Genomic DNA, 13352 nt, shown 5'->3' with positions numbered 1-13352 from the left:
CTGATTTATGACACTAATTTTCCCTTCTCCCTACCAAGCCTGTTGTATAATCAGCTATGAGAAATGAATAGGCCTACAGGTTGGCAGCAAAAACAGGGAGAGTGACTAGGGAGTGGATTATCCAGTTGCAGGTTGTCTGTTCGGTGTTGAGCTTACATCACAAAACACGGGGATATGTCTGTGTCTCTTGGCTTTTTTTATCACTCCATCCTATCCCACTTCCACCTCTCTCCCTCAGCACACACACTGTGTATTCCTCTCATAATTTCCCTCAGTAGAGCACTTTTCAGTCATTCAGTTTTGCACTTAAAAATACTCTGCTTAAGGTTTTCCTGCTCTGTGATGACTTTCCTAGCTTACCCAGTCACCGTGAGCCTGCCTTTTTCTGGATTTCTATGGCATTTAAAGGATCAGTAAAACTAATTAGTGGCATTGTGTGTATTTTTTGTAGTCTCTATATAAATTTTCCTTTCTCAAATTAAAGTCTTCTTTAGGATGGTGAATGTTTCATAACCACCACGGTATATACTACTCATTCCTCCGCCCTCTAATGTGATTTATATTCAGACCACTATCATTCCCACTAATTGTACCACTGAAGCTCTGGGAGCAGTAATAATTGTCATGTTATTAAGCCCAGCAGACTTTTTAAAAGTCTTTTTCTTCACCTCTCAGCATTATTCAGCACTGTTTAGGCCTTTCTTCTTAAAATTTCTTCCCCCGCCCTTGACTTCTGTGACAGCGCTCTCCTAGTTTTCTCCCTTTCTTAGTGGATTATTCTTTCTCAGTCTCCTGTTCAGGTTCATCCTCTTTCACTAGATGCTGGAATTCCTCATGCCTCCATCTTTTTCTCCCCAGGTCTTCTTTTCTCTCCCCAGGTGATTTCATCTTTACCCACAACTCACTGTGTATTTTCATACGACTCAGAAATTCATGTCTTGAATCCAGACTTCTCCTGTGAGCTTTGGACTTGTCTTACCACCATTTACACGTCGTAAAACCATCTCAAACTTAACATACCCCATACTAAACCTATGATTTCACTTCTCCCTTTCTCCCACAAAATTTGATTTTCTTTGAAAATTCAGTGTTCATCTAAAATTGTGCAAGCCAGAGTCCTGAGTCATCTTTGAAATGTTCTCCTCTCTCATTTCACATATTGAAACTGTTACTAAGATCTGTCATTTCTATATTCCTAAGTAAATCTCTAATCCATCTACTTCTCTTTATTTCCACTTTAATGTTTCTGGATTAACATACCATCATATCTTGCCAGGACTACTTCAGTAGCCTCCTAACTAGTCCTCTGCCTGCATCCATTCTTTCCTCCTCTGAGTTCATTCTCCCCATTGCAACTTGAACCTTTAGAAAATGTAAATCTGGTCACGTTCTCTCTCTTCTGAAAACCGTTCCTTGGCCTCCCACTGCTCTTACTCCAAAAGTCAAGATTCTTTATTTGGCCCACAAGCCTCAGTGCAGTCTGGCTGCTCCCATCTCATGTCGCTCATCAAAGGATCTTTGCACATAGTCTTCCCTAAGTTAAGAACAACCTTCTTCACCTAAGTAATTTTACTTATTCTTAGATCTCTTCTCAGTAATCATTTCCACAGAGAAACCTTCCTTGATCCTCTTTTGAGTTAGGGATGCACTAAACTACAGTGTACCACTGTACAAAATTTCAAACCTGGAGTTACTAACTTATCCATCTTATTTCTTAGCACGGTTGTATTTTCACATTTATTTGTATAACTGTTTATTTAGTGACTCTTTTCTCTGTGCCAAAGGACTTGAGGACCTTTTTCTTCACTTATGAGTGTGTCCCGTTGCCTAGCATATTTCCTGGGACATAGCAGGCACCTGATATCTATTTGGTGATGGACTTCCCCGGTGGCTCAGTGGTAGAGAACCCGCCTGCCGGTGCAGGACACAAAAGAGACACTGGTTTGATCCCTAGGTTGGGAAGATCCCCTAGAGTAGGAAATGGACCTGCTCCAGTATTCTTGCCTGGAAAATCCCATGGATAGAGGAGCCTGGCAAGCTGCAGTCCATGGGGTCACAAGAAGTCGGACAGGACTCAGCATGCACATGTACGCACCCGCGCGCACACGTACACACACAGGTGTTTGGAAGATGGATGAATCGAGCCCAGCACAGTCTGGGACAAATAGTAGTGAGTTGATTTGCTAAGAAAGTTCCTGGGAAGCAAAAGAGCAGCTTTTACTTTAAATTTTGTTTGAATGTTGGCTCCATGGAGTAAGAATGTCCCAAGGCTTTAGAATCAGGCACCCTTGGGTTCAGGTCTCAGGTCTTTGTGTTATAAACTATGTGATCTTAGATACGCCATTTAATTTCTTTAAGTTTTATTTTTCCATCTGTAAAAATTAGATGATAATATTTTCCAGAATTATGAGGATTGAATTAATTTAAATTAATAATATATGAAAAATGTATATCACATTGTTTGGGATGGTAGGTAGTCAGTAAGTTTGAAGTCCTCTTTCTTTCTAAATTTTGATTAAGTCTTTATTGTGTTAAAGCACAGTATTGTTAACATGTGTGTATGTTGGGGGTCGGGGCAGGATGTTGCCACATCATTAAATGCCATTACAGAAGATTCCTTAAAAGGCAAGGCCTTCATTATGACAGTCTCTCTAATGTGATCTCACAGCCTGAAACCTGAAAGTATTATAATAAACTTTCGTGTACTTTTGTGATTTATGCAGTGCTATAGCTTCTCAGAGCTAATTATTAAAATATAACTTACTTAATCTACTGATATATACAACATTGATTTATTAGCGACCTAGATTTCTTTTCAGTTCACTTAAACAAAGTGTCTGCTTCCATCCCTACTTGATTTTTTTCAATGGTGAGTGAACAGGCTTTGGGTCAGCTAGCTAACTGAATTCTGTGTTTCTTTTAGTAGGGATGCAATAACAGATTATGAGCAGGGTTGCAAGAGCTTCTGCAAAGGGTGCAGTGCAATCTAAAAATATTGAAACAGGTGTGTCTCAAAGTTGCCTTCTCTGGGAAGTCAAGAGAGGCCTGTAGGAGGATGTTTAACCTATGCTTATAACATTTGGCCAGAGGTAACTCCGGGAGTTGGTGATGGACAGGGAGGCCTGGCGTGCTGTGATTCATGGGGTCGTGGAGAGTCGGACACAACTGAGCGACTGAACTGAACTGAACTGAATGCATAGTAACTGGACATGGAACAACAGACTGATTCCAAGTAGAAAAAGGAGTGCGTCAAGGTTGTATATTGTCACCCTGCTTATTTAACTTATATGCAGAATACATCATGAGGAACACTGGGCTGGAAGAAGCACAAGCTGGAATCAAGATTGCTGGGAGAAATATCAATAACCTCAGATACGCAGATGACACCACCCTTATGGCAGAAAGTGAAGAGGAACTCAAAAGCCTCTTGATGAAAGTGAAAGAGGAGAGTGAAAAGGTTGGCTTGAAGTTCAATATTCAGAAAACAAAGATCATGGCATCTGGTCCCATCACTTCATGGGGAATAGATGGGGAAACAGTGTCAGACTTTATATATTTTGGGTTCCAAAATCACTGCAGATGCTGATTGCAGCCATAAAATTAAAAGACGCCTACTCCTTGGAAGGAAAGTTATGACCAACCTAGGTAGCATATTAAAAAGCAGAGACATTACTTTGCCAACCAAGGTCCGTCTACTCAAGGCTATGGTTTTTCCCGTGGTCATGTATGGATGTGAGAGTTGGACTGTGAAGAAGGCTGATCGCTGAAGAATTGCTGCTTTTGAACTGTGGTGCTGGAGAAGACTCTTGAGAGTCCCTTATACTGCAAGGAGATCCAACCAGCCCATTCTAAAGGAGATCAATTCTGGGTGTTCATTGGAGGGACTGATGCTAAAGCTGAAACTCCAATACTTTGGCCACCTCATGCAATGAGTTGACTCACTGGAAAAGACTCTGATGCTGGGAAGGACTGGGGGCGGGAGGAGAAGGGGACGACAGAGAATGAGATGACTGGATGGCATCACCAACTCGATGGACATGAGTTTGAGTGAACTCCGGGAGTTGGTGATGGCCAGGGAGGCCTGGCGTGCTGTGATTCATGGGGTCGCAAAGAGTCGGACATGACTGAGCGACTGAACTGAACTGAATGCATAGTAATATGGTATATTTTTACAGTTATAGTTTCTTTTTCTTTCTTTCTTCCCCTCACCCTCTCCAAAAAATAATTTTAATAGTGGTATGCACAATTGTTATAGTGAAAAGTACATTGTACTAAGAAGTTACTAGTGCTCTGTTTGAAAGCCAGCTCTCTTACTGGTTATTTGTGTGGACTAGTTATTTGTATGGTCTTAGGCATGTCTTTCCATTCTCTGAGCCTGAGCTTCTCCTGCCATAAAAATCAGAGAATTGTTCTGGATGACCTACAGTGTACTAACCAGCTCTAAAATTTTCTGATTTCAGATAGCCTAAGTTTTTGCTCATTTGAATATATAAGAATAACTTATAAATGGCCAAACATATTTGATCATTTGAAAGGGACAGATTGTGGGTCTAAATGAAGTGAATCTAAGCAAACATGCAAAATGTCACATGCTGTGAATTTGAGTCCTAAGCAATTCTTCCAAAGGCTGGTGGCAAATATTCAGCTAGGGTGTTGGTTTCACAGAAAATAATGTCCATTCATTCCATTCAGCCATGTTGATTAGGACAAATGACTGACTAGCAGTCCCTGATAAGATGCCAGGATCACCCAGATGCCAGGATCACCCAGTAGTATTCTAATTTTAAAAATTGTATCAGTGTTACTTAATAAATCATAAAATTTTAAACATTGGTTATGTATACTCAATAGAGTACATAATGTGAAGTCAACTTGGAAGGAAGAATATACAACCAAGGGGTGGTGGTGATTGTTCAGTTGCTAAGTGGTTTGCAACTCTTTGCGACTCCATGGACTGCATCACACCAGGCTTCCTTATCTTTCACTATCTCCTTGGGTTTGCTCAAACTCATGTCCATTGAGTCAGTGATGCCATCCAACCATCTCATCCTCTGTCATCCCCCTCTCCTCCTGCCCATAATCGTTCCCAGCATCAGGGTCTTTTCCAGTGAGTCAGCTCTTCACATCAGGTGGCCAAAGTATTGGAGCTTCATCATCAGTCCTTCTAGTGAATATCCAGGATTGATTTTCTTTAGGATTGACTGGTTTGATCTCCTTGCTGTCCAAGGGACTCTCGAGAGTCTTCTCTAGTACCACAGTTCGAAAGCATCAGTTCTTTGGCGCTTAGCCTTCTTTAATCCACCTCTCACATTCAACATGACTACTAGAAAAATCATAACTTTGACTATACAGACCTTTAAAGTGATGTCTCTGCTTTTTAATACGGTGTCTAGATTTGTCATAGCTTTCCTTCCAAGGAGGACTTCTCTGGTAGCTCAGCTGGTAAACAGTCCTCCTGCAGTGCAGGAGACCCTGGTTGATTCCTGGGTCAGGAAGGTCTCCTGGAGAAGGGAATGGCTACCCACTCCAGTATTCTGGCCTGGAGAATTCCATGAACTGTATAGTCCATGGGGTCTCAAAGAATCCTGAACACGATTGAGAGACTTCCACTTTTCCTTCCAAAGAGTAGGCATCTTTTAATTGCATGGCTGCGATTGCCATCTGCAATGATTTTGGAGTACAAGAAAATAAATTTTGTCACTGTTTCCATTGCTTCCCCATCTGTTTGCCATGAAGTGATGGGACTGGATGCCATGATCTTAGTTTTCTGAGTGTTGAGTTTTAAGCCAGGGTTTTCACTCTCCTCTTTTGCCTTCATCAAGCGGCACTTTACTTCCTCTTCACTTTCTGCCATTAGAGTGGTATCATCTGGGTATCTGAGTTTGTTGATATTTCTCCCAACAATCTTGATTCCAGCTTGTGATTCATCCAGCCTGGCATTTTGCATGATGTACTCTGCTTAAAAGTTAAATAAGCATGGTGATGGTATATAGCCTTGTTTGGAACCAGTCTGTTCCATGTCTGGCTCTAACTGCTGCTTCTTGACCTGCATACAGGTTTCTCAGGAGGCAGGTAAGGTAGTCAGGTATTCCCCTCTCTTTAAGAATTTTTCACAGTTTTTTGTGATCCACACAGTCAAAGGCTTTAGCATAGTCAACAAAGAGGAAGTAGATGTTTTTCTGTAATTCTCTTGCTTTTTCTAAATCCAGCTTGTACATCTGGAAGTTCTCAGTTCGTGTACGATAGAAGTCTAGCTTGAAGGATTTTGAGCATGTGAATGAGTGCAATTGTATGCAATTGTTTGAACATTCTTTGGCATTGCCCTTCTTTGGGATTGGAATGGAAACTGACCTTTTCCAGTCCTGTGGCCACTGATAAATTTTCCAAATTTGCTGGCATATTGAGTATAGCACTTTAAGAGCATTATCTTTTAGGACTTAAATACCAAGGAGTATCTAATGAATTTCCCTTGCTGGGGCTTGTGAATCAAACTGCATCAAAATAACTTGAGCCTAAAATCCAGCAATAGTGATGAAGGGAATTTCCAGTTTTGCCCATACCTGGGGAATTTATTTGATCTCTGGTGCCTCTGCCTTTTCTAAAACCTGCTTGAACATCTGGGAGTTCACGGTTCACATATTGCTGAAGCCTGGCTTGGAGAATTTTGAGCATGACTTTACTAGCATGTGAGATGAGTGCAATTGTGCAGTAGTTGGAGCATTCTTTGGCATTGCCTTTGGGATTGGAATGAAGGCAGAGGCACCAGAGATCAAATTGCCAACATCCGCTGGATCATGGAGAAAGCAAGAGAGTTCCAGAAAAACATCTATTTCTGCTTCATTGACTATGCCAAAGCCTTTGACTGTGTGGATCACAATAAACTGTGGAAAATTATCTGAAAGAGATGGGAATACCAGACCACCTGACCTGCCTCTTGAGAAACCTGTATGCAGGTCAGGAAGCAACAGTCAGAACTGTACATGGAACAACAGACTGGTTCCAAATAGGAAAAGGTGTACGTCAAGGTTGTATATTGTCACCTTGCTTATTTAACTTATATGCAGAGTACATCATGAGGAATGCTGGGCTGGAAGAAGCACAAGCTGGAATCAAGATTTCCGGGAGAAATATCAATAACCTCAGATATGCAGATGACACCACCCTTATGGCAGAAAGTGAAGAGGAACTCAAAAGCCTCTTGATGAAAGTGAAAGAGGGGAGTGAAAAGGTTGGCTTGAAGCTCAACATCCAGAAAACAAAGATCATGGCATCTGGTCCCATCACTTCATGGGAAATAGATGGAAAAACAGTGGACACAGTGTCAGACTTTATTTTTTTGGGCTCCAAAATCACTGCAGATGCTGATTGCAGCCATGAAATTAAAAGACACTTGCTCCTTGGAAGGAAAGTTATGACCAACCTTGATAGTATATTAAAAAGCAGAGACATTACTTTGCCAACCAAGGTCCGTCTTGTCAAGGCAATGGTTTTTCCCGTGGTCATGTATGGATGTGAGAGTTGGACTGTGAAGAAAGCTGATCGCCGAAGAATTGATGCTTTTGAACTGTGGTGTTGGAGAAGACTCTTGAGAGTCCCTTATACTGCAAGGAGATCCAACCAGTCCATTCTAGAGGAAATCAATCCTGGGTGTTCATTGGAAGGACTGATGCTAAAGCTGAAACTGCAATACTTTGGCCACCTCATGCGACGAGTTGACTCACTGGAAAAGACTCTGATGCTGGGAAAGGTTGGGGGCGGGAGGAGAAGGGGACGACGGAGAATGAGATGGCTGGATGGCATCACCGACTCTGTGGACATGAGTTTGAGTGTACTCCGGGAGTTGGTGATGGATAGGGAGGCCTGGCTTGCTGTGATTCATGGGGTCGCGGAGAGTCGGACACGACTGAGCGACTGAACTGAACTGAACTGACTGGGGAATTTATGTCAAAGTAAAAAGTGCGCATTTCAGCACATCTAAAATTCTCCCAGACTAGCCATTTTACTATCCAAAGGGGATTTGCATTCCTTGCTACCTGCAGCCCATCTACACCTTCACACTGTCCCTTCTGGAAGGCTTTCTTTTCCAGCTGCACCTCAGTGTTTTTAGGGGCCAGATACTGTCTGAGTCAGCAGTTAGAGCCAAAGCTCATTGAGGCTTAAACCACAAACACATTTCCTATGGTTGTAGAACAGTCTTCTTCCTTTAATACTAGTACATAATAATGTAAAATGTAGTCAACCAGCAGTTGTAGTGTGACAAAGACCTGTTTGTACACTTACTCCTCACCCGCTTATTGAATAGTAGGTGATTCTGTAAAATGAGAAACCATTAGTAAATTTCTGTCCCATCTCAATTTAATTTGGCTGAGTGATGAAAATCACGTCTCATGTTTTCTCTTTAATGATATTAATGAGGATTATATAGCATTTGGCACACATTCTTAAATTATTACAGTCTTTATTAAACTAGTTATTTATAAAGTATACCTCAGTCAAAAATTCTGAAATCAAAACAGGGGAAAGGCTTAATATTAAAGTAAGGCAAATTTAAGAAAAGAGTTTATAATATAATGTACATTTAAAGATTAGATGTTTTATGTATTATTAAATGTGTTCTATGGATTTCTAATTTTTATTTGTAAATTAAATCTTTCTGAGTTTTGTGCCTTCTTATTACTGGTCTTATAAATGTCTACCTGGCACCTTTTTGTCCTCCCCCCAACACTTGCAAAAAAGAATTGCCAAGTCACAAAATAATATAGATAGCAAATAAACATTCTCAAAAATGTAAATATTACTAGTAAGTGAAGAAATACAAGTTAAAACATCAATCACCATTTTACCCTATTATAAATTTTTTGTTGTTCTATTACAAAAGTATAACACCTTTCTTGTAGAAAATAAGAAAATAGGAAGAAAAGAAAAGAAATCATAGCAACACAGTTTACACCTCATTATGTGTTATAGATGTCAGTCTTTTTTCTTCCATGTCTAAAATTTATCTGATGGTCTCCGCTTGATGTAAACTTGAATTTTTTGTTATTATAAGCAATACTGTAATAAATATTCTGTGTGTTGAATTTTTTTTTTGCATCTCTGTACTTTGTTAGAACTAGTTAAGTATGTGAAGTATTTTTACTAACATAGAAAAAATATTTATTGTATTTTGTTCACTAAGATAATGAGAATGGTAAATTTTATATGTAATTTGACCTCTGTTATACTCTTTAAGCATACAAGGAAAAACCTGAAACAAAATACACTAACATATAATTGCCTCTGCGTGATGATAGGTGTTTTAAAATATTTTTAAAATTGTTAATACTTTCCACATTTTTTATGACTAACATTTGTGCCACATTTGTGCGGAAAACATATTTTTGTTAAGTATACCACATAAATGGTTCCAGAGGGGGAACTGTCCACCTGCATTTTATATTCTAAAGATAATAATTAAACATTTAGTATTAAAACAGGGGACATGAACAGCTAACATAAATAAGATTCTGTTTAACTGTAAGCAGTTAAACAGCCAGTCATCAAAATGTTGTAATTTCCACTTGCTTCAGAAGCTGACATTGTTGGGATGGTCTGAAAACAGAATGGTGTTCATGAGTTTTTTCCTTTTCAGGTTGCTGCTGTTGATCTTCTGGTTCCTGGAATTGGAGAACTCTTTGGAGGAAGCCTCAGAGAGGAACGGTACCATTTCTTAGAACAGCGATTGGCCAGGTACTGATCAGAACTAGAAAAAATGAAATTTTAAAAATGGGAATGGGGCACTCAAAGGCAGTAATGGTAGACTAACAGAATAGTACATAGGTCTTAGTACCTGATAGACCTGAATCTCAGATTCTGTGTGAACTTAAGCAAGTTGTTACTTAACCTCTCTGAGCTTTTTCTGAAAGCCTAGAGCTGTTACATGAAACACAGTGAAGTTAGTTATAGAAAAAGGAAAGGCAACTAAAGCCCCTTAAAGTTTGTTCTTCCCTTTTCTCTGTGTTTTGGGGGAAAAGGAGTTGTTGGGATTTTGTGTGTGTGTGATTTTAAACTAATTCGTGAAGACAGGCTCTGAACCAGGGAAAGGATAAAGATGGAGGAAGAAAGAAACTAAAATTATCTGCTAAGCTAGCATTTAGAATTGGAGAAGGAAATGGCAACCCACTCCAGTGTTCTTGCCTGGAGAATCCCAGGGACGGGGGAGCCTGGTGGGCTTCCATCTATGGGGTCACACAGAGTCGGACACGACTGAAGTGACTTAGCAGCAGCATTTAGAATAAGCAGTTTTCCCTTCCTCAGGTTTTCTACTATGTAAGTGTCTTGATTTAAGTATTTGAATAACTTTAACTCACTGTTTGAGACCTGGGAAATGTATCCATAAACACACAGAAAATGTTTTGGAGATGAGAAGTAGGGGAATCATGTTTCTAATTGAACTACCACTCCTGTATATGCATGGTCTGCCAAAAAACCACAATGACTTCCTAAACTAACCAAGGTTATAAACCACTGTTTTCCATGGTTTCCACTTTTACTGTGCCAGACTTTCTTTTAAAAAAAGACTTTCCCATGTTGAAGGCGTAATCTTTCTCTCCAGATAATACTAGGTTTCATAGTAATCTGGAAAAGTCTTGATTGTTTGACATGTTTGTTAAATTAGCCATTTGTAAGCCCTTCTCTTCCTAATGGAGAAGTGCTTAAAAAGTTGTTGCTTTTCCAAGATCCCAACTTATAAATCTGTTGAGTAACTTGGTTTTGTAATCCCAGTCATCCAAACTGCTGTGTTTGGGTTAGCGTCCAGAAGAAAGGGGATAAATATGTTCTGGGAAGACTTTTTATCAACTAGACTACTAACTCCTTAGTATTTTTATAGTGTTAGGAAGTTCTGGGATAATTGTGGAATTGAAGTGACAGTAAAAGTCCTTAGATGGAAAGAATTTGAAGATTCTCTGGGGTTTTTTTTAAAGCACAATAAAAATCACACATGGCAAGAAATCTCATCTGTTGAAAGATTAATTGGTCTGTTTTCTGTACTTGCTTCCTTCCTTCAGGAAACCTTTCCTCATAACATTAAATGTTTACCCAATATCTGATAATATCCAAATTTATCTTTCCTAATTAAGTGGATATATGTGTTTCCCTATCTCCAGGATTTGTCTTTGACTTCTATTCATGTTTTTCATATTTTTGCATATTTGAATTTTTAATAATCCTGATCACTTTGAGATACACCATAGTCCCAAATACTTTTAAGGACTGAAATTAATTTTAGTGAGTACTAAGAAGGACTGATGCTAAAGCTGAAACTCCAATGCTTTGGCCATCTCATGCAACGAGTTGACTCACTGGAAAAGACTCTGATGCTGGGAAGGATTGGAGGTGGGAGAAGAAGGGGATGACAGAGAATGAGATGGCTGGATGGCATCACCGACTTGATGGACATGAGTTTGAGTGAACTCCGGGAGTTGGTGATGGTCAGGGAGGCCTAGCGTGCTGTGATTTATAGGGTCGCAAAGAGTTAGACACGACTGAGCGACTGAACTGAACTGAACTGAAGAACTTTAAATTTTATTAACATTTCTCAAATTGGCAAAAAAACAATTTGCAACCATACTATAAAGCAGCCTCAGAATCTATATTATTATTTTAACATTGTGGAAAGAAAGTTGTGTCTGTATATCCCTTGTCTAGGTGTGCCTTTAGACATCCTTACGAAGTAGTAATAGTGGTTTTCTTATGTCACAGGGCAATAAGTTTATCTCAGATGAACCCCCTCTCTTAGGATCTGGACCATGCTTGCTTTCCATAGCATTTGTTATTTGATAATATTGGACTGTTGGTTTTCTTACCTTTCTTACCACCTAATAAAGGTGCAGTTCCTCAACTGTATTATATAGTATTATTTAAGAGCACAAGTTTTGGTATTTACTTAATTATAAAGAGCACTTTGCACATAACCCAGAATAAGTGTCTGGTGGTTAGTATATTGATCTTGTCATTCTCTGAAAGAATTTTCTTATTTTCATTTTACAGATTAGGACTGACAGAAGCCTACCAATGGTAAGAATATGACCCCTGATGACTCTTGTTCTGGCTCTGGGTCTGAATGTTACATAGTTTTCAGTTATATTTCCAGGGTGCTACTAATGGCATCTTTAGCACTGTGTGCTGAGCAACTTCACTCTCCCTTTTCCCTTTCATTCATTGGAGAAGGAAATGGCAACCCACTCCAGTGTTCTTGCCTGGAGAATCCCAGAGACGGGGGAGCTTGGTGGCCTGCTGTCTATGGGATCGCACAGTCGGACACGACTGAAGTGACTTAGTAGCAGCATCAGTTCAGTTCAGTTCAGTCGCTCAGTCGTGTCCGACTCTCCGCGACCCCATGAATCACAGCACGCCAGGCCTCCCTGTCCATCACCAACTCCCGGAGTTCACTCAAACTCATGTCCACAGAATTGGTGATGCCATCCAGCCATCTCATTCTCCGTCGTCCCCTTCTCCTCCCGCCCCCAACCTTTCCCAGCATCAGAGTCTTTTCCAGTGAGTCAACTCGTCGCATGAGGTGGCCAAAGTATTGCAGTTTCAGCTTTAGCATCAGTCCCTCCAATGAACATCCAGGATTGATCTCCTCTAGAATGGACTGGTTGGATCTCCTTGCAGTATAAGGGACTCTCAAGAGTCTTCTCCAACACCACAGTTCAAAAGCATCGATTCTTCGGCGGTCAGCCTTCTTCACAGTCCAACTCTCACATCCATACATGACCACAGGAAAAACCATTGCCTTGACTAGACGGACCTTGGTTGGCAAAGTAATGTCTCTGCTTTTTAATATACTATCAAGGTTGGTCATAACTTTCCTTCCAAGGAGCAAGCGTCTTTTAATTTCATGGCTGCAATCAGCATCTGCAGTGATTTTGGAGCCCAAAAAAACAAAGTCTGACACTGTTTCCACTGTTTTTCCATCTATTTCCCATGAAGTGATGGGACCAGATGCCATGATCTTTGTTTTCTGAATGTTGAGCTTCAAGCCAACCTTTTCACTCTCCTCTTTCACTTTCATCAAGAGGCTTTTGAGTTCCTCTTCACTTTCTGCCATAAGGGTAGTGTCATCTGCATATCTGAGATTATTGATATTTCTCCCAGCAATCTTGATTCCAGCTTGTGCTTCTTCCAGCCCAGCGTTCCTCATGATGTACTCTGCATATAAGTTAGAAGAGGGTTAAAACAATGAACAGGTCCTGAGATTAGTTATTCCCTTTGAATCTTTGAAAAGTCGTAATAATAATGTCTGTCATTTATTTATTACCAATTGTGTGCCAGATAACAATGTTAAAATTTTGATGGATATTGTTTTG

The 13352-nt window shown here is 40.0% G+C and overlaps 1 protein-coding gene and 1 long non-coding RNA gene across 9 annotated transcripts in view; one reads left to right on the top strand and one right to left on the bottom strand.

Moving 5' to 3' along the window:
• The window catches only part of NARS2 (asparaginyl-tRNA synthetase 2, mitochondrial), a 166679-nt gene that overhangs the window by 132675 nt on the left and 20652 nt on the right, over positions 1–13352 (top strand). For all 6 annotated transcript variants that reach the window (XR_016036412.1, XR_016036411.1, XM_088832342.1 and 3 more), the window contains 2 exons: positions 9632–9729; positions 12031–12057. Coding sequence is in view for 4 of the 6 variants with exons in the window: in XM_088832342.1 (XP_088688468.1) it covers positions 9632–9729; positions 12031–12057 (125 nt within the window). In the remaining 2 variants the exon portion in view is untranslated. The remainder of the gene's footprint in view (positions 1–9631; positions 9730–12030; positions 12058–13352) is intronic.
• LOC129549045 (uncharacterized) overlaps positions 9608–13352 on the bottom strand; it is a 28832-nt gene continuing 25087 nt past the window's right edge. For all 3 annotated transcript variants that reach the window (XR_016036414.1, XR_016036413.1, XR_008684437.2), the window contains one exon: positions 9608–9742. This is a non-coding gene — a long non-coding RNA (uncharacterized LOC129549045). The remainder of the gene's footprint in view (positions 9743–13352) is intronic.

Source organism: Moschus berezovskii, chromosome 25 (assembly GCF_049115385.1).
Source record: "Moschus berezovskii isolate FMDL1 chromosome 25, NW_MosBer_1.0, whole genome shotgun sequence".
Taxonomy (NCBI): Eukaryota; Metazoa; Chordata; class Mammalia; order Artiodactyla; family Moschidae; genus Moschus; species Moschus berezovskii.
Note: the sequence above shows the minus strand (reverse complement) of the source record. Positions and strands in the feature narration are given on the sequence as shown.